The sequence below is a fragment of the Stegodyphus dumicola genome, chromosome X1 (assembly GCF_044657685.1).
Source record: "Stegodyphus dumicola isolate Sdum_Otavi_A_Nest chromosome X1, ASM4465768v1".
Classification (NCBI taxonomy): Eukaryota; Metazoa; Arthropoda; class Arachnida; order Araneae; family Eresidae; genus Stegodyphus; species Stegodyphus dumicola.
Window position 1 is genome coordinate 137,623,149 of NC_140780.1, and position 21,189 is coordinate 137,644,337.

At 33.2% G+C, this 21,189-nt stretch overlaps 1 protein-coding gene and 1 long non-coding RNA gene across 6 annotated transcripts in view; one reads left to right on the forward strand and one right to left on the reverse strand.

Annotated features, from left to right (window-relative positions):
- LOC118198307 (uncharacterized) overlaps window positions 1-15,467 on the reverse strand; it is a 153,739-nt gene extending 138,272 nt beyond the window's left edge. For 2 of the 3 annotated variants that reach the window (XR_015038725.1, XR_015038726.1), the window contains exon 1: window positions 15,241-15,458. This is a non-coding gene — a long non-coding RNA (uncharacterized LOC118198307). Of the gene's footprint in view, window positions 1-15,240 lie in introns of all 3 variants that reach the window. The other variant, XR_015038724.1, reaches the window with a different exon arrangement.
- The window catches only part of ktub (Tub domain-containing protein ktub), a 243,816-nt gene extending 224,305 nt beyond the window's left edge, over window positions 1-19,511 (forward strand). For all 3 annotated transcript variants that reach the window (XM_035369949.2, XM_035369950.2, XM_035369951.2), the window contains 5 exons: window positions 9,558-9,666; window positions 9,969-10,067; window positions 12,717-12,804; window positions 14,039-14,122; window positions 17,273-19,511. In XM_035369949.2, coding sequence (XP_035225840.1) covers window positions 9,558-9,666; window positions 9,969-10,067; window positions 12,717-12,804; window positions 14,039-14,122; window positions 17,273-17,406 — 514 coding nt within the window. In that variant the 3' untranslated portion in view covers window positions 17,407-19,511. The remainder of the gene's footprint in view (window positions 1-9,557; window positions 9,667-9,968; window positions 10,068-12,716; window positions 12,805-14,038; window positions 14,123-17,272) is intronic.
- The last annotated feature ends 1,678 nt before the right edge of the window (window positions 19,512-21,189 follow it).

The window sequence follows — 21,189 nt, forward strand, 5'->3', positions numbered from 1 at the left end:
AAAGGATGGATTGAGGTACTGCTGCAGATTGCAAATTATAATCCAAATGAATATTAATTATATAGCTGGATCGTAATACTATTGTTGCTACACAGTAGCAACAATATGAGGTCATCATAACATTGATTTATGTTGCATAACCGTCACCGTAGCATTAGAATTCTCAGGATATAATGCTTGTGTGCGCTGAGATCGGTTATGGGCAGTCTAATATGCAATGAGCGGGCAGGCGGTGACTTAATCATCTGGACGGTAGTGTTGTCCAAAGACGTATGTATCTACATCTGGCGACTGTACATCTGATGTAGTAAGAAAAGAAAACCAATGGCCATTTATGTAGCGAGTAAGCAACAGAACTAAATAGAATCGGTACTTAGTGAACTCTAGGAATATAGTTGTAAGTTCGTCTTCCGCGCTCGCTGGTGTTCCATTCATTCTGTCGTCTATGAACAACTGCCATTGCAATTTGTGTCTTCAGACAGGAACGTGGGGCTGGTAAGAGGTGCTGGAATGCACTGCAGTTACTAGCTGCCTTCTTGGCTAAGTGCATCCGCTAACTCATGGCCCTCAAGCTCTATATGGGTTTTACCCAGCGGAGACACATATGGAGAGCTGCGTTGCGTCTTAGTCGTTTCTGGATGTTTGTGATAAGTGGTGACGTGTGATGAGGATAAGGGAGAGAATGCAGCGCAGATAGACAGTCTGTATCAATGGAGATTCCATAAAGACGCATTTGTAAATAAGCAATTGCTCTATAACACATACACCCGGTGAATTTAAATTCGTGGGGCATGTGTTAAGAGAGGATAGACATTTTAATACATGAATATAAAGGCGCCAGTGGCATGTTGAGGCGAAAACACAGGAATTAAGACATGAACGTAATTACAAATTGTTTTCCTACATCGTTGTTGACAACTGTTTTTTTTACAGAAATATTTGCAATAATTGCTCAAACCTATAACATTATTGCATGTTTCGTAGCGCCGATGGAGCGAATGGAGTACACTTTCAAACATGTCTAGCAGTTATTTCTGCTAGGCAAGCCACCTAGTGCTTTCTATCAATACTATTCCAACACCAATATCGATCCATCGAGCGATATTATTGCTGTTGGTGAACTCAGTTCTGAGAAATTATTGTAAAACTGCTGCCGTAAATAGGCACTTGTCAACAATTCATGTTTCCGTTCACGTCTTTTGTACTTCATAACCTCTGGTCGTTGTGATTTGCTCTACCAATCCTTAATGATTGTAGATGAGTTCTGTCCATAGGTCCATGTACATGTTCTGTCCTTGAGTCCTGTTCATTGTGGACGAGTCCATGTATCTATCTATTTAGATAGACAAACAGATACATAGCTAAAGATAAACGCTGATTAAATATTGTTTTCATGCATGTATCCATGTGTTTATGAGATGCTTAGCAACATAATAGACATATACATTTCAATTAATTCCTTTGCCTAATAAAATGAGCCTGAAAATTACGTAAATAAGTACAGGATGCGTTTATATGCAGCTAAGAGTTTAATAAGTTGCATAAATCATATCCTTAACTTGTTAATATTAAGTAAGAATCATTCGCAGTCTTTTTTTAAACTGTGCGTGCATAGGGACGAATGCTGCAAAACCTGAAAATTGCAGATGGTTATGTCAGGTTCGTAAGACTCTCCACTGTGTACCTTAAGTTACAGTTGAATGTGAAGAATTTTAAATAGTAAGCGAATAATCGCTTGAGTTCATGGGGTAAAAAACAACAAGTGAGAAGGGTGAATAATCCTTTATTATTCCAACTAAAGTTTAACAGAACTTCATCTTGGAGTTGTACAATAAAGTCGAAACTCGGGATTGAACTTTAAGAGACTAAGAATTAAACTAAACTAATCTTATCTAAAGAGATATAGCCGAAGCTATCAAACTTCTAACGTAGTTGGCTCCCTTAACGCTAATTGACTACGTAGCTATCAAGGGCCTAAAGTACGGCCGAGCGTAAGAGTAGCCTAAAAAGGCGGACTCGTGCTAAGAATCTCTGGTTCTCTCTCACTAACACAGTAGAACTTCGCGGTTAAATACCGCTCCTCCTCATTTGCATTCAGGCGTGATTCTAAAACTACGTTTTGCCTGGAATTGGTAAGTTGAAATTAAGAAGAGATAGGAAAAGAAGTTTAACTCAAAATTTAACTGTTAATAAAATTAACATAATCCTTACAAGTTTGTAAGGATCTTAAGTTTTACTAACGTTTATTTTATTTTAAATCTTTACTATCACTTCTTATTTTCTACTTCCGGCCAGAATTATAAGCGTTAATGTATTTATGCAAAGTTTGTCTGGCGAACGCCAAGTATTTAAGTTGTGGCTTTTTGCCAAGCGAGAGAGAGGAAGCAGTGAGTCGAAGCAGGCCGCTTACCTTAGAAGTTTTACGCAGTTGCTGGTTCCCTTCCAGGCCAGAGGTTTTAATCCTCTTGATAAATTTTAAACGTATTGTAGTGTTCACAGTTCTCTGTACTACATGCGGCTTCCTGTTAATATAAGGCCAATCTTCCACGTTTATTATTTTAAAGTTAAATTAGAGTTTAGTTCTATTTTTTTATATTTTTACGTTAGACCCCAAGTAGCGGGTCTGTGTATTCCAAAGTACGGAAGTTATTGTAAATAGAGAAAAATAAAGGGTTTTGTATACCCTTCTTGTGTATCCTGTTTACTTCCCACAGTTTTGAACATAGCTTTAGTAAGCTCTCTGTTCCGAGTCAGGTCCTTGCATGTTCCCGAAGAAGGTAAGACGGAACATTGAACCTGATAAGTTCACTAATTAAAGTAAAGTAATTAACCTATTATATGACTGAACACTGAACTAGCTAAGGAGTGATAACCTCGAACTGAGAAGCATCAGAAATGAAAAGAAATTTTTATAAATTGAATTGGAAATACAATTTTTCTAAGAGCTATGGGTACTGAAGAATTTAGACCTTCCTTTCATAATGCTGGTATAAAGTAATTCCCAAATATGTAAATTCTAAACTTTACGTTATTCGCATTAGAAGCGTATCAAGGACTAATCAGTAGAAGCAATTGTCTATATAATTCTACGGTGGACATTTTGATAGGCCTGTTTCTGAACGACTTTGAAATAAATTTACCAGATTTGATTAAATATATGATGATGAGATAGGAAATGCCTTTCCCCCCTTCTGAATATAAAATTCAGCTCATTTAAATTCTGTCAATCCCATTTCCCTCTCCTGAAGACGCCAAATCAAGAATGAATTTTCTCATCTAGAAAAGTCTCGAAGCAATCAAATTACATGCACAAGGAAAATTGCTCAGGAAGAGGACATGCTTGCCGGCAATATAATTTTTTTCTTCTAAAGATTTGAAACCTTAGGAAATATTTGTCAGATACTCATTTATCCATTTATTTATTTATATATAAATACAAAATAAAAATACAGGGGTATATATTCATGCAAAAATATGAATACAATTTTAAAATGAAAGGGGAAATCTAAATCTGAAATTTAACAATTAATAGTAGCCAATATGTAATTTAGAATATGCTGATAGAAAGTGAAGATTGTGATTTTGGGATTTTTCAGTATAGTATTCTGATTAAGAAATTGACTGTTAATGGAGTTTCTTTGTTCACCTATATTATACAAAGACGAAACCTAAGCCACCTGTATACAATATACTTTGTCGACAGCTAAGCCCTGTGCTGATGATGATAAACAGTAGACGGCAAATAACGTCATATTTAGGGAAAGGGGGGCAGCTATTGTGCGTCAAGTTTAAAACCAAACGTAAATCAGAAAATAGACCAAGTAAAAAAAACGAATTAGAGTAAGAATATTATTTTGTCCTTAATGAACAATTTGTAATGATAAAGAAACTAAAATATTGTTAAAATATAATAAAAATTTAGTCTTTAAAATTTTATATCACCTGCCCTATTTATGGGACAGAATCGAGTACTAGAGGTATAATAAATATATTCGTATTTCAGTCTCAGAATTCATTCATTTTTGCATTTCATTCCCAGATTTTTTTTCGTTTCTTTTTTATATATCTTTCTTAACTTCTTACAAGGAACTTTAAACTATGCTATAAAAAATTGAACATTAAAATATCTCATCTGGCGTATGACAACTGCTCGTATTTCATAAATCTTTCTATCACCTATCTAATCCTTCTATCAATTAATATAATTATTTTAATATAATACAGTAACACCTGAAATAAAAAAACCTGAATTTAAAATCACATTTTATATTTCAATTTTATTTTTTTATTTATGGTGCGGAGTGGGATGATGCTCCTTTTCTCCTGACTTTATTCTGCCCATGACAAACATTTACGTTTGAAATTTATTGAAACTACAAAACTTTGTATGAAATTTGGATTGACAATTATAAGGTATTCTCTCCTTCCTTCCACCATGCCTTCGTGATGTAACAGTAGCACGATCAGCGCGCATTCGAGAGGTCCAGGTTCCAGTCTCGGGGAGGGCATTGCTCATTTTTCATGTACTCCTACTTCTACATACTTCTAAATAACTTAAAGACTCTACAGTGGCGCCCGAACTAAAAGGCGTTGGCCAATAATTCGTCACGGGAATTTGGCAATCGGGTCCCTTAATCCGTTAAATCGGATCCCTTAATAGTCGTTCTTTAAAAGCGATCGTCTTTTATTTTCTTCCTCTTTCCAGCATGCCTTCGTGGTATAACGGTGGTGGTGAGTATTCGAGAAGTCCAGGTTCGGTGTAACGATGGCGGTCCAGATTCCGTGCGTATTCGAGAGGTCCAGATTCGAGTCCCAGCGAGGGCACTGCCCAATTTTCATGTGCTCCTGCTTCACAATAATCTAATGACTCTGAAAAATAATGAATACTGACTTACTTTAAGATTAAAGTCAAGCCGGTCATTAGAACAGACCAGATAGTTACATTTATAGGTCATTAGAACAGACCAGATAGTTACATTTATAGGTCATTAGAAAACCTAGATAGTTACATTTTATAGCTTAAATGGGCTGAAAATTAAGCAGCGCAAATTTCAGCACCTTAAAATGGAAAATACGAGGGAAGGAATGTACTCCGATATACGAGTACTACACTACACCGTTCCTCATCAAAATTTCCCACCGGTCCTCAAATAAACAAGAATATGTAAAGGAAATAAGTTATCACATGAATTTTTAAAATTATTTGAGATATAAAAGCTACCAAACTTTCTTTAGCCCTTAATCCCAAAACGAAAATTAAAATAAAAAGCAGTTACCTAGGAAAATATCAATCAAATGAAAGGCAAAACTGGCGACTACCTAAAAGAAATAACTAAGGCACAGTAAACTGACTATGAATTGTTATTATAATATACAGTAGTTCTATTTTCCCTTTTTTTTTTCGTAGAATTATGCGATTTTCAGCTCACATTTTCCATTAATCTGAATTAAAAAATTAATTTGAGAGAGTGTATTTCCTAGCTTTTATAAACGTAAATACGAATTGAGATCTTTACGACAAAATTCCTTTCTATGTAAATCTTGAGAATTTTTCTCCATTATTCTGTCATCTAGTGGTGGTAGTAGTGAGTTTTCTGGTGCAACATTTTAAAGGCTTTATGAGCCGAACACATGCCAGACACTTTCACACACAAATGACAAACATACAGACAAATAGATAAATAGACAAGATTAAAACCTGTAGGGACATTAGGTAATTCTTGGAAGCAGAAGAGACAAAAAATTAGCAACGTCTACGCCGGGAATCAACCACGGACCTCTGGAATACCGGCCCAGCGTTTGCAGAACCACTACACCACGAAGGCACGCTAGGAAGGCGGGAGAAACACCTTATAAACCACAAAAAAGCATAAAATCCAACGAACTGATATAAATGCTAAAATGAAGTTACCTATAATTCAGATAATGATATCAAATGTCAAACAGGTGTAAAATCATAAAACATGACATACATTAAACTATATATACAAAAGTATAAAGTACAAAGATGCAGCATCAAAAGTAAATGAAATAAAATAACTAAAATCAGTCTCCTTCATGTACTAAAATTAATTAGCATTGGCCTCGTTCCCGATTATACTGTCAAAAGGCAAGGCAGAGTCATTAAAATACTTCAGGCTAAGTGTGTTAAAATACGGATTTCAATTTAAAAATGTCGTATTATAAGAACACTATCACATTGGGAACAAACAGGTTCACTCCTTGGCCTTCAAAAGGTCACTATGAGTGACACGAGATGGGTTAAAATTACTTCCTACCTTCTGTTTCCAATTGATTCTCAGTATTCCACTACAGGTTTCACGCTTTTAAGCTAATTGTGGACCCAAGCATCCCTCAATAGCTGCCACTTATTTAGGACTTTTTCCTGATAACCTTTTCAGTATCCATAAGCGAAACATGCTGGCTGCACAAAACAACAGCAGGTTTAGCTGTGCTATCTGCCAGCTTATTTCCCTTGATACCAATATAACCGGGAAACCAGCAGTATAGAATTTGGTAACCACGCTTCTGTAAGTTTAAACTTTCGAATTTCCACGACTACAAGATTGTAAATGCTAGTCAAAGCTTCTAAAGTTTCCAGAGCACTGTACGAGTTTGTATAAATTATGAACTTTTCCTGGCATAGCTTTGATATGTACAATAGCTTATAATACATAGCAGTTAGTTCAGATGTTAAGACTGAAAAAGCGTGATGCAAACTTCTGCCCACCCTGCGGTCTTCAATTACAAATACCACCCCAACATGACCAGTTCACCTTGGGATACATCGATATACTATATGAGAACACAACTTCTATATATATATGACAGTACTCAGAAAAAAGTTGTCTTTATACGATCTCGTTAGTGTTTGTTTTGATGTGATGGTGGGAAACATCAAGAAACTAGATTTACGCATTTTCCCAAGGTGGGATTTCAAAATGCTGTACTGCTTGAGGTAGCATATCAGAAAGGTTGAGTTCCTCAATCAGAGAACAAACTTTTAAAGAAAAATACGGGACACAGGATGGACATGTTTCAAATAAAATGTCACATATGTTATGAAGCAAACGTAGCCTATTAGGATAGTCAGGTTGAGACAAAATATTAAGATACTGTAAAACAGGCAATCTTCACGCCTCAGATGGAGTGATGATAGTTTTAACAAAACTGAAGGCCGAGCCGATCCACAAGCAGCTGAGCCGTAGTCTAGTCTAGAGCGGAGAAGCTCTCTGTAAATGCGAAGCATACAGTACTGCTCTGCATGTCAGAAGGCGTTCTCCAAGACGTTTTAAAATAGTTGGTATTTCCATACACTTCTTTCTCAGGTTTAAGAGACGAGAAAGAAACGTCAATTTCAGATCGAACGCCACCCCTAAACTCTTTAATTCAGATGCTACCAGAATCATTCATGCATTAAGATATGTAACTCAGGCTCAAGGATGGAGACTTCGCTTTCTTCAAGAGTGCACGCACAGTCTTTTGTTTCAAAAAAGTAAATTGTTTCTACGACCATTCCTAGATCCTGTTCAAAGCGATCTATAATTGCCTCTCTACATGTATCATGTCTATCCCTCGACAGTTTATAGTTGGAGGAAGTTCTTTTAATACAGAGTTTATTTTTAAGCTGAACTGAGATACACTACGCACACCGCCTTGAGGCATACCCTTTTCCTGTTCGAAAACTTCTGACAAAATAAAGCCAATCCTTACATTAAAAGTTCTAACATACAAAAAATTCTGAATGTAAAATGGTAGGTTGTCGCGCAAGAGTTAGCTTACCATATATACATTACACTAAGCATTTTCAACATCAAAAAAAAAAAGATGGAGACATGATGGTTCCTTCGCACAAAGGCTTTCTGAACAGATCTTTCCAAAAGGAGCTTGTTATCTATGGTTGTCCTTTCCTTTTAAAAAACCGCTTTGATAAGGCGATATTACAGAGGCTGTTCACACATTTTTAGACGATGTATATTGTATTCACAAAACTAAATTACATAAAATTCTTGTGATTTAAATGTTCTATTTGACATCACTTATTCTGATCTATCTTTCGACACCGCAATTTCCAGGATAATAATGCATTTTGAAGTGGCAGAAGAGGTATTCTATCCCATTCCTCCCGAACAGCTCTCCAGAGTCCTGTTAGAATTTGGGGACAACGTCTGGATAATGCAGTTTTTAAAAGTCCGAAAGCACAAAAATCCATAGGTGACACATCGGGAGATTTAGTAGGGATATCAGTGAAGGGTATGGCCTTGATACCAGTTTTTTGTTCCCTTTCTTTTAGGAAATTTACAGTGGATTTTGATGTGTGACTGCTAGCTTTGTCCTGATGGAGTCTCACAGATTGATGCACTGTGAGTAAAGCGATGGTATTTCATTCAGAAAAATTGGCGATAAAATATGTTCCTGATAGTATTTGGAGTTAATTTTAACATTTTTTTGCACTCTCTTTATTTTTAACTTGCCATTATAAGAAAAACCAGCAACAATCATGAATCCCTTAGAAAAACTTTCTTTCGATTCTTTGAACCATGTACTTAAATTTTTTCTCACAGTGGACACCGAGCATTTTAATGATTTTGCAACTGTCCTTTGACTAGGGAGATTTTCTTTTAACATTAAATAACGTACCTTTGCAATAGTCGAAGATGTCCTTTTTGCCTTGGATACTTGTTTGGAATTTTTGTCCCACTTGAGGCTCTAATTTGACGTTTTTTTCCTTTCTTGTTGATGATATTACCTATCGACGCTTTAGATATCACAAAACCATGATTCTCACATCATTTTTGGATAACGGAGTATGCATATTTCTCTTTGGAAAGAGCGTAAATGTAGCCTTCGAACCACTGCTTTGTTAAATTCGCCATTTTGAATAAAAACAAAACTTTCAAGCCACAGACGATAATTTTGATTTTTGAAAACATAGTACAATTGCAATTACTTCTTTTGCAGCAAACGATTTTTTATTACTGGTTACCAAAATCGTCTAAAAAATGTGCGAACAGCCTCTGTATATTATTCTTTTCCAAGAAATAGACTAGGCGGTTTTTTATCATTTTTTCAAATAGCGTGCGTACGCAACTCATAGGGGCACCTCGCTGATAGTTCGAGCGGTTACTCGGATCTTTCTCCGGCTTAGCTATTAGGAATGAAAAAACAGCTCTTTTGCATGCACTGGATAAAGTATGCTCCTTTCACACCCGATTGTAAAGAGCGAGAAGAGTAGTCAGTGAGTTATAGTCTAAATTATAGGTAGTCAGTAATTATGCTTTCCTAATGAATCACTCTCAACTGACCCGATGACAGGTTTCGCAGCTAAGCTCCTGATTTAATGTGTAACTAAATAAATAGTTAAATGAATGCATATCGTTATTCGCTCACATATTGCCTCTCAGATGTTTCAAGACCGCTCCAAAACGTTCAGATAAATTTTTAAATTATAAATTCAGTTCATCAATTCTCTCCTGGAACCATATACAACAAGACATATCATGACGAGACCTTCAAGAAAAATCAAGATTATAAATTAACTTTTTGTATCCTTTCAGATCAAATTTGTTGGGAACAATATTTACAGTTTATGATGCGGGTTTGAACCCTAAGAAAAAGATCAGTGAACAAAAAGATTCCCGATGTGAAATAGCATTGATTGCCTACGTAAGTATTCATCTCGAAATTTACAAATATTAATCAATTATGAATTCTTTTAACAGTAAAAACTTTTGCGAATCATAGAAAATCGACGCGTCAAAATAACTTCCAGAATTATTTAAAATGAGGAGTAAGAGTTTTAGACAATTCACTGTTCATAGAATATTAATATTATCATCAGTAATTAAATTTAGCCATTCAACCCAGAGGTATTTATTTACTTTTTAGAAGGATCTTCGAATGTTTTAATGTAATTAATTTACTAACGCTTTTAATGTAAGTAACCTATTTTATGCACATAATTTTAGGCTACAAACGTTTTGGGATTTCACGGGCCGAGAAAGATGTCAGTAATACTACCAGCTCTTAATAGCGAGAACAAAAGGATCGAAATGAAATCTAGTGTAGTAAGTAGAAATTTTATGCATATTTCTTATATTGCTCTGCTTGTGGTGCTGACGTTATTTTCAATATTACGGATAGGACATCTGAATCATCTATTTCCGTAAATCTTGAAAAATGATTAGAAATCAGAAAACTGGAATTTTCGCCCTTTTTTCGTCATTTGAATCCTAATCAGAACAAAACGGATGTATATTTATTTTAACACAAAACTTTGTGAAAAGATTAAATTTATTGACGTCTAACAGAAGCACTGATTAAAGAAACAACTAGAATGTTGCACTTTAAACAATGTCTTTATCGCTAATATTATTTCATGACGGCCACGAGTGCCATAAATTTAAGTATGCTATCTAGCGAATTCTTTCGTAATTTTTTAAGTAATCGGTGCTCTGAGCTCTTTGCAAGTTCATGAAATTCATTTTCAAATAATGCGGATAATTCTAGACATAAATAACTTACTACTTATAGGTCTTGGATGTTTTTAGCAACTCATGCCATGATTATGGACTGCCTCGCATACATGACTTCAGATGCTTTCTAGTTGAACCGCTCGCTGCAGCTATTGAATTTGAAAATGTTAATTCAAATCTCCAAGTTTTACTCAAACACTTTTTGTAAACATGTAGAGTTCCTCACTTTGTAAATGCTAAATTACTGTGGAACGTGACGAATCTTAAGAAAACAGTTAAGCGAATAATCGCTTGAGTTCATGTGACAAGAAACAACAAGATGAAAGGGTAAATAACCCTTTATTATTCAAATAAGATTTAACAGAATTCCGTCTTGAAGTGTACAATAAAAGCCACACTTGTGCTTGAACTTAGGAGGCTAAGAAGTAAATTAAAACTAATTTAAACTAAAGAGATATAGTCGAAGCTATTAAAGTTTTAATGCAGTTGGCCCCTTAAATACGAGATGACTGCGAAGTTATCAAGGGCCTGAGTACAGCCGAGCATAATAACAGCTTTGAGAGAGAGTAGCTAAAAGGCAGACTCGCGCAAATCAGAAACTCTGATTTTCTCTCACTCAGCAAGTAGAACTTTGCGGTTAAATATCGCTCTTCCTCATTATGTATTCACAGTGATTCTAAAACTACGTTCTGGCCGGAAGTAGTAAGTTGAAGTTAAGAAATTGACAGGAAAGGAACTTAAAATTTAACTGTTAATAAAAATTAACATAATCCTTACAAAGTTATATTAAAAAATGAACTCAAGAATCAAGAGCTTCACCAATAAAATTTCTTTGTATCTTCTTAATAGATATAGGTATGTTTTCAAACCTATGTTGTTTGTAGCTTTCACTTTCATTAAACGAAGATTTCGCATTTTGCTTTATTTAAAATCTCTTAACGTTAAGCAAAAGCTTTTTATTAATTATCATTAATCTTAGAAGATTCGAGAGATTCGGCATCCTTCTATAATTCTGACTCGAGAAAATTTACGACTTGCTTCACATGTATTAAATACAAAAATTAAGAATGATTTGCATGCTAAAAAGACTACCTTATGCTCGATGAAAAGGAAATGGCTTTTGGAGCAATTTCAATGTAAAAGAAAGGTGGAATGAAGGCGTTTAAGGAGAATAGTCTTGCATACCAATAAATTCAGATAATTTTATATGATTCTGCAGTTACCTCACTTTTAAATACAAAATATTTAGCTGACATTTTGAGCAACTAAATAATAGTTATTTTCCTTTCAAACATAAAACCGGTTAAAGTCCTTAAAAGGTCTCACGACTTTTGAATCTTCAAAAATATCGATTTTTTGAAAAACATATACTTTTTTTTAACATTTCTGCGCTTTTTAATATATATATATATATATATATATATGTATGTATGTATGTATATGTATATATATAAAACTCCTTAAGTAGTCCAAACTGAATTTTTAAAAAAGAAAAGAGACGAATTTTCGCACACGCTGCTAGACCGAAAATAATAAAAATTTAAAAGGAAATGTCAGAACTAAATTAAAAAAATATTTTTTCTTCTTTATGAAGGCCTTAACCGATTTCTTCTCCAGGAAATAAATTACCAAATGGAATGCATTTAAATTTAATGAATCTTCAAATACGTAAATTAAACTAAAAATAATACAAAATAAAACAAAAAATGTATTAATCTCCTCTATTTAACGATTCAAACAGAACTTGTCAAGGGAAAAGTGTTTTGAAGCCTTAAACCAAATTGATTATTGAGTTCTGAATGCATGTTTCTTTCCTCTGAATCTTTTAAGACTCAAAACCGCTTTATTAGGATCAATCATCACTTTAAAAGTTCTCAGCATTTAGGAATCACTAAAATGTCGTTTTAAAGTGAAGATTGGATTCTAATAAAGCGGTTTTGAGTCTCAAATGATTCACGAGGAAGGAGACATGTATTCGGAACTCATTAATCAATTTGATTTAATGCTTCAAAACACTTTTGCCTTAAGTTATGTGTGAAGCGTTAAGCATAGCAGATTAATAGACCTCTTTTTGTTTGTTTGTTTTATTTTCGGTTTAGTTTACCTATTTAAGGTTTCATTAAATTTAAATGCACTCCATTTGGCAATTCCTTTAGTGAAGAAGGAATTGGTTTAATATATAATTAATATAAATATACATCAGAATTCCAATAATTATGCACAACTTTTTCTCCCTCACAGGAAGGGGAAGGTTTGTTAGAAAAGTGGAAAAGTAGGAATATGGAAAATTTATTGGAAATGCAAAACAAAACTCCTGTCTGGAATGATGGTGAGTGAGACAATCAGTTAGTTATTCGTTTTAACGTGATCGAAGTGCTGTTTAAATTCCTGCCATGACTGACATGTGAAATAATGCTTGAGATGCATATATATATGTGTAAAACAAACTATTAACTATAATTTGATATAACCCCTATATTCCTCGCTTTAATTTGGATATTTCCCCTTTTCATCCTTTATATAACAATAATGATGTAAATAATTCGGAACTTAGAATTTCCGAAACCGAAAACTTTCTCTTAAGCTGAGCTTCTTTTGTATTGGAAAACTACGCACTTTTCTGCTTTACTTCCTCTTTCCGGTTTACCTAGATGGCGGTTGCACTGATCGTTTCTTACTGTTATACTATCAAAAATGTAAATGTTCTGGAACAAGCATGATTAATGTGCGAATTTGTTTGCGGTCGCAAAACGTCAATTGAAAAAAAAAAATTTACATTCGATCTGCCTTGACTGCGAAGTTTGCTCTTCATTATGGTTCAACATCTAGGCAATCAATATTTCTACATCATTACTTATATTACGTTTGTTTTTATGACTTAATTTTAATTGTAAATTATTATCACTTTTTATATTACTTATTTATATTTTATATCATTTATATTATTTTTCATGAAATTAATTTTAATGCGATAACAATCCTTTTTTCAACAAAAAACTGTCGCCCTTAATGATATGTTACGGCAGTCGATTGGGATAAATAATTGCATTATACTATAATTAGTGATTTAGTAATTTCTCTGTTAAAGTGAAAATACTGTTATGTTCTATTCGTCTCTAGAAATAAGATGAAACGAAACAGCCCTTTTTGCGAATACATTTAATTGGATATAAAAGGATGTCTATATTTTCATTTTTTTTTTTTTTTTTTTGTATTTTTTAGCATTTATCATTAATAACGTTTCGTAAAATTGTGCCATCAAGGGAAAATATTTATCAACCATTTAATCTTAGGAAACTTTAATGATTTCTATTTACGTATATTGAACAACATACTGTGTTCTTTCAGTATTTTTCTTTTGACAAAGATTAACAGTTCGTAAACCATCGCTATTTACTTGTCTAGCATTTGCATGGTTTGTTACTCTCACCTGTTGAGTGTATAAAATAAAATGCAGATTATATACATACATATATAAGTAAATTTTTCTTTGTAAAAATATTTTAAATGCTCGTTTTGTAAAAGAAGTATTGAATAATCTTTCTTAACTATTTCTATTCCAGATAGTCAGTCGTACGTTTTGAATTTCCATGGAAGAGTGACGCAAGCTTCCGTCAAAAATTTTCAGATTGTGTCTATCAACGACCGTAAGTCATCACTTGATTCATTATCTTCTGCCTCCTTTTCCTTTTCACAACTATGTTATTGAAAACGCAGAAAAGGATTTTCTGCGTTTTCAATAACATAGTTGTATAAAAGTCTTTGGTGGTGAACTTACATAAAATGCAGCGCGTTGTCAATTGACAAAAAGTTTTCTTCCTCTCTATTAAATTGATTTATTATTACCAAAAGTCAGCATTATGCATTCTGTAATAATTTCAGATTCATAATAATTCAGAACATTCGATTTAATAACTTCTTCTTTAAAAATTTATGTTATTATCGTCTATTCAATGCAGCAATTTATTATCACTATTAGTTTCCATACTGAAGATTGTAAGATGTCCTAAATAATCATGAAGTTTTAAAAATCTATCACAAGCTGAAGATATTTGCTATACATAACAAAACAAAAGGAAGCAGGAGAAAAATATTTTCCTTAAAATTATATGTATATACATAAATCATAAATTACATTAGTTTAAACTTCAAAAATGCTCAAATTTTTAGAACATTCAAAAATAATGTAATCAAGACTAAAACAAATACGATGAAATATTAAATTACATAAATCTTCAAAGTCATAAACTTCCAAAGACCAAGGAAACAGTGGTAAAATACATGAATAATGTAAATAAAAATAAGAACAATAAATTTATGTAAAAGTAATTTGTATTGAATTCAATAGGAAGTCAATTTGTAATAAAGATTTCTGAAAATGTAAGACTTAGGTCATAGTTGGGTAGAAAACATAAGCTAAAGAGCTAAAACAATTAGAAAGCGAATTAAAAATGCCCTGAGCTTGTACATCGTCAGGAAAGCCCAAACCCGAATCTTTTCGTGTGTATATATATTATAGTGTATCACAAATTTTTATTTTAAAACTAATAATCTCAATATCACTGCCTCACAACATGCTGCCGAAACTTCATCCTAGACAAAAATTAAGAAATTGAGAACCAGATCCAAAAAAACATGACATGAAAGAAATGAAATTCAAAATCAGTAAAACCTAAAATTCCCCCCAAATATCTGGTTGTAACGAAAGTTTTCCACCAAAAAACGTTCTTGATAAAGTTAGAAATTAAAAACACGAAAGCAGTACCTTTAGTGCGGGTAGTAATCACCACTCAAATCTATGATTTTCTGCCAAACGCCTTTGGCCCAGAAACGTGGGGGCCGCGAGTCCAAAGACAAATCAGCCTCATTTCGGACGTCCTGCGCAGAATGGAAGATAGCTCCAGCAAGATGTAGCTGAAGGGGGGGCGGAAGGTAGAAGTCCGAAGGAGCGATATGAGGTCTGTATGGTGTGATTCTATTCGAGTCCGTACAGAGTTCACCGGATGAATGCAGACACATGTGGTCTTGCATTATCTTGATTTAACATTATTTTTTTGCGCCGGAACACAGTTCCACGTTTTCCTTCATAGCAACGTCAGCACGGGCTATCATTTTAGCTGCACAACTTAATGTAGAGGGTTTGGATATTTGACGTTATTTACAACTTGCCTTGAAAGGTCAGCTGATAAATAAAATTATAATTTAAACTTACTTTTCCCCCTTAAATGACATTCAGTGATATTTTTTGTGATTTATTAATCCAATATTCTTTATTTTATAATTTTGCTGCACATGTGTGCCAAAAGTGTTTTTCTTCAAATAGTTTATAAGTATCATACAAATTCATCAAATTAGGGATATTCTTAATTTTTAATTTATAAAAATACTGTTACATGTTGAGTATGCGACAACAGTGAAACCCGCTAGTTTTTCTAGGATATAGGTAAGATTCTGTGAATAAGCTCATTTTTCAAAATAATTATATTGATTAAGACTTTTCACGATAATCTCCATAGAAATGCCGGTCACTTAATTTATTAAGACCATAAACTTTCGTCAATACTGATTCTTTGTTTTCAATCATACACAGATTCAAGAATATTTTTCCTCTTCACTTTGCTTACAACTCCTGATTATGATTTCCTGTTTTAAAGCTAAGTATCTGCAATGAGTCCTCGTTCAAGTACAGGATCTGTAACCAGAATTATCCCTCACACTTGAAAGCTAGAAAATTGCATACATAAATATAAATTTAATGTGACACGTAAGCTTATTACTTGTCTAGTACATGTGTGGTGTTGTACACCATTGGGTGGTGTTGTAATGTGACAATCTATCTAACTAGATACCTACAAGTAATCAATTAATTTACACGTGCCCAATATTTGCTAGCCTAAATTCTAAGTGGTTAATACATTGCTTATTAAACCCTAGTATCAAGAATAATAAAATGTTTTACTTAACCACCTTGCATAAATACCTCAGAGACAACTTCCTTCATCTAACTCATATTTATTTCATCAAAACATTTTCTGGATTAAATATATCAACACAACATACAAAAAATAATATCACAAGAAACGAAATAAGCATAATGGAACAATGGCGCCGTCTGATTGAAGATTATAACACAAACTCATAATCTGTCGCATCGTTCATTTATGCAGTGGAAATCTTTTCACATTAATTACGTACAATACCAACATCAGTTCACACACGTGCAAGAATTTCTTTCTTTTTAGATTCTGTTTAGCACACGGAAATCACCCCATGGAGACACACCGATGACAATGCACTGTCTTGATGAGAACACATATTAATAATTTACTTGAGGATGTTTTAGAATTTTAGCACGGCATCAAGACAGATTAAATTTCAACCTAAACATTTTTATCTAATTTTTGCAATCTTTTAGCTACTGCTACTTTTCCATGCAAAAGAAACGACGACACTCCATAAGCGAGATATGCAAGCACGCAGCCCCGCGTACTCGCGCGAGCGGAGGTCAGCCAAGAGAGAGAAGGGGAACACCCGTTTGACCGGTGTTATATGCACGTGCAGTTCTGCGATTACGATTAATGTTACGATGATGATGAACTGCGTGGTGTGAGAAATTAATTTCCTTTCTCACAACATAGAAATATAAGAAACTTATTCATTTCATAGATGATTATTTTAATACGAATAAGTTAGCGCTTTCTAAAATGTAAATCTTTCCCATGAATTACTATAAAAATCACATCAAATTAATTACAAGCTAAGTGAACTTCTTTCTAATTTACTTTTCTTTCTTCTAGCCGACTACATAGTTATGCAGTTCGGGAGGGTATCGGAAGACATTTTCACGATGGACTACAGTTACCCCATGTGTGCTCTTCAAGCTTTCGCAATAGCATTATCGAGTTTGGACAGTAAACTGGCATGTGAATAACATTACCTTCTTCCAAAATAGAATGAAATCGATTTTGTGTATCTGTGAAACCATCGAACCTTATTCTTGTGGTATATGAAATGTTTATGTTTAATTTATTTTCAATTAGAAATAAGTAATTCGTCAAAACATGCTCACAAATGATATTAAATATAAAACGATCGTTTTATTTAAAATTTAATTTATAATTTTTTCAATACAAATTACCTTGCTCCAGCAATAAATCAATGATAGAGATTCGTTTTATTTTGAACTGAGCTATTTCTAAAAATGTTTTCTCAAATTTGAGAAAATAAACAGCTCACGCTCTACTTATTATGTACGATTTCAATCATAGTCTTGCGTAATTTTGAATATTAAACAACCCGATACGAGCCATAACTTTACGAAATTAAACTTTAGTGAAAGGTATGCTAACTGTATTTCAGCAGAAAATGATTCAGAATAATGGAGCAGAAGAATCGAGTACAAACGCAAAATTCAATGCTTCTTTCACAATAGATTTATAAGGCAGACTTACAAATGGTTTACCAAATTTAAACATTTCCATCAAGTTCAAGAATTATATTGCATCAAAAATACAAAAACATAGCACCAAAGCTTTTATTATGAAATATTGCTATTTTCTGCTAGATGACTAAATGCAACCATTGAATCATCTATGTTGCATAAGATATTTAGTCGAATGTATAGATGCCGAAACTGCATTATGGGTATGAAAATACATATAATTTTTTTGAAATAAGCGGTAAAGATCCTCTAAATAAAATATAAAAGAAAGTGGGAAAATGTGTTAATTGTATATTATTTTAATGCTTTTTCTGTGACAAAATTCGCTAATATCGCCATCCTCATTCTTATTGACTTCTAAAAGTTGAGGATGCAGCTGTAAACTTGACTGTTTTTATGCTATGACTAGCTTTCATAAGAGAGGAGTCAACTAAAATTCCTAAATATAATAATATAATTATGGGCAAAATAATGTTAACTCTGCTTAAGTAATTACTTCACACATAAGAAATTCACTGAGAAAATAATTGGGATAGAGACGAAACAAACATGCTAATATGTGAAGTGATCTCACTAAACTTTGATACAATCATTTTCGCCATATCTTCGATCCACTTAGGTAATCCAGTGGAGCAGAAGGGTAATTTGTAGATCCTGAGAGAGTCTATGTTACTGGCTGTTGGACACATAGCTTTTCAACATTATCCCAAAGATTTTCGATGGGTTTAAAATAGGGAAATAAAGCAAACTTAGTAGCATAGATTTTGAATAAAATGATGTTGATTTTGAGAGTGACCAGACACAGATCCCTCTTCTTCAACAGAAAAAAATGTGAAATTTCACTAAAAAGGTTGTTTCTTAAGGGAATCCAGATGGCTGATTAAGAGGGTACCAGTTTTACCTAGGTTTTTAGGTTCAGTACTTGGCCAGGATGTGGCAACTTTGGGCTTTCAGTTGTTGATCAATAGGAATCTGATGTGCCCAGTGTTTCTTCTAATTTTTTGGACAGTTGCTAACACAAAGTGAATACATTACCTTGGATATCATTAATATTTTATGTGATGTCCTGTAACTAACTTTGCAAATGGTTTAAAATTGCTGCATGGCTGTTTTGTTTCCTGCAATTCCTTAAATTCAAAAATTCTTACGAACTTAGGATTACTCCAAAGACTGCGGGTTTTAGCTCAAAGTTACTATGTTCTAACTTTTCCAAATCTTGTTTAATAACCTTCAATCTCCTTTCTCATTAACATCTAGACTGTTTTTTTAACATTTTTACGTTTGCAAACCCCTTAAAATTATTATTAATTTCATATGTTATGTTTAGAAATGAACGCCATGTAAATATAATGCAATATTTGGCTAATCTTTTTTCTTGTGTAATGTTAGCATTCCACGACACCCCTGTTGAGAAACGTTGTCTTCAATTTTGGATTATCCTGCACGTCTCTTTTTCTAACCATATTAGTAACAATATTTTCTCACATAAATCTGTAAGTGTACAAGAATGCAAATTTTTATTAATATTCTGGAGGGCCGCCTGTAATATGTAAAAGAAAATTAATAAAAAAAAAAAAAAAAAAAAAAAAAAAAAACAGCTGAAATGATTGCAAGAAAATGTGAGCAGATTTGATAAATATGACTTTCTTAGAGCCTAAATCTTTAAGCTTCATATTTTATTGGTCTTTAAAGAACCTTTCATAAAAGTTGGAAATTCTTGCAATGCTCATTTATTTACTCAGTGATAGTTATCTAAATCGAAAACTGGTTTATTACCTTTAGCTTATGCTGCTTGTTTCAGCGACATCTTTCCGCAACCTGCCTGATTCGTTGCTCAGGGCATTATATTACGTTTATTCCCAAACATGAAAAATGAAAAAAATGCAATTATTTGTAATTTTTGCTATAACTTCCGAAACATTCTTGCCACAGTCTTCTACGTTTAAAGCACAATTAATCTATTGAGGGTTCTGCTATTAAAAAGATATCTGCAACTTTTTTAATTCGGTCATTTATCTCTTTTATAATGCCACTGATAAAATTCTTCCTGTTCATTACCACTGGATCTCCAGATTTTGCAATACCTTCCCGAAATAAAACAACTGCATTTTAAGTACAGTGCTCGAGTCTCACCAATGTATATGTGAGGGAAGCTTTTGGTTCATAAAAATAGGAGCAATTCTCTTGCAGTGTTAAAAGTCTATATTATATCTTTATACAGAAAAAACTTTACACGGCAATGTTATTACAGATAGAAATACCGTGTGTTCTTCTTAAATTTAAATGCATTTAAGCTACATATTTCTTTCCACATTTTCCATTATATTTATGTATTATTTTATAAAAAAACATAGGTTTATTTTAAAGATCTGTTCATGTGAAATGACGTTTCAGGTGAAATGAGTTAAAGCAAAAAGGAAAAAAAAAATATCTATTATTGTATAAAGTTGCATAATTACAATGTTTCTAAATTTTACAAATTTAATATTTATTTATAATAATTGTAGTTGATATATTATTATGTTAAATAAAAATTGTTTGAAACAAAATAATAGAGTACTGATTTCTTAGTGTAAATCAAATTTCATAATCACACTGCTGAAAAATTATAGCTTTCCTATGCTGCTGACAGTTGACTCACCAGTTAAATCTTCATATGCACATGAAGCATAGCGGAAAGAAAAAGTATAGAACTACATTGTTTCACTGTACAAGTGTATATATGATACATGGCGTTAGAAACATTTTTTATCATCTCTAACGGTGCAAGAGCTTATAAAAAGCATCACTTGATAAATTATATCAGACAGCTACATTATTTTAAAAACGAAATAATACGTATTTTCGCTTCCAGAAAAAATTATGTCCCTATATTGCTAACAATTACTGAGATGTAAGTATATTGTTTTTAAATTGATGAGTTTGTCCCATTATCTGCAAAGTGCTTTTAAAAGGTTTAAAAGATAAACTTGAAATATTCTCGTTCAAGACTGTATTCCTAAAAGTGAGAGATTAGTAGGATGGTGTGCATTAAAAGCTTTTTGACGCAAGACTAACAAAAGTTATGAGAACAACAGTTTTTCCCACTCGTGAATAATTAACCCGGTGGCCTGTACCGTTATAATATAATATAACAAACTTAAAAAGACGCGGAAAATGGAAAGACTGAATTATAGGCATACTGCAGGAGAAGCTCGATGCACTTTAAAGAATAACATGTTCTTTTCCGGAAGGGAAAACATACTACTACTTATTACGCTGTGTTCGACTATA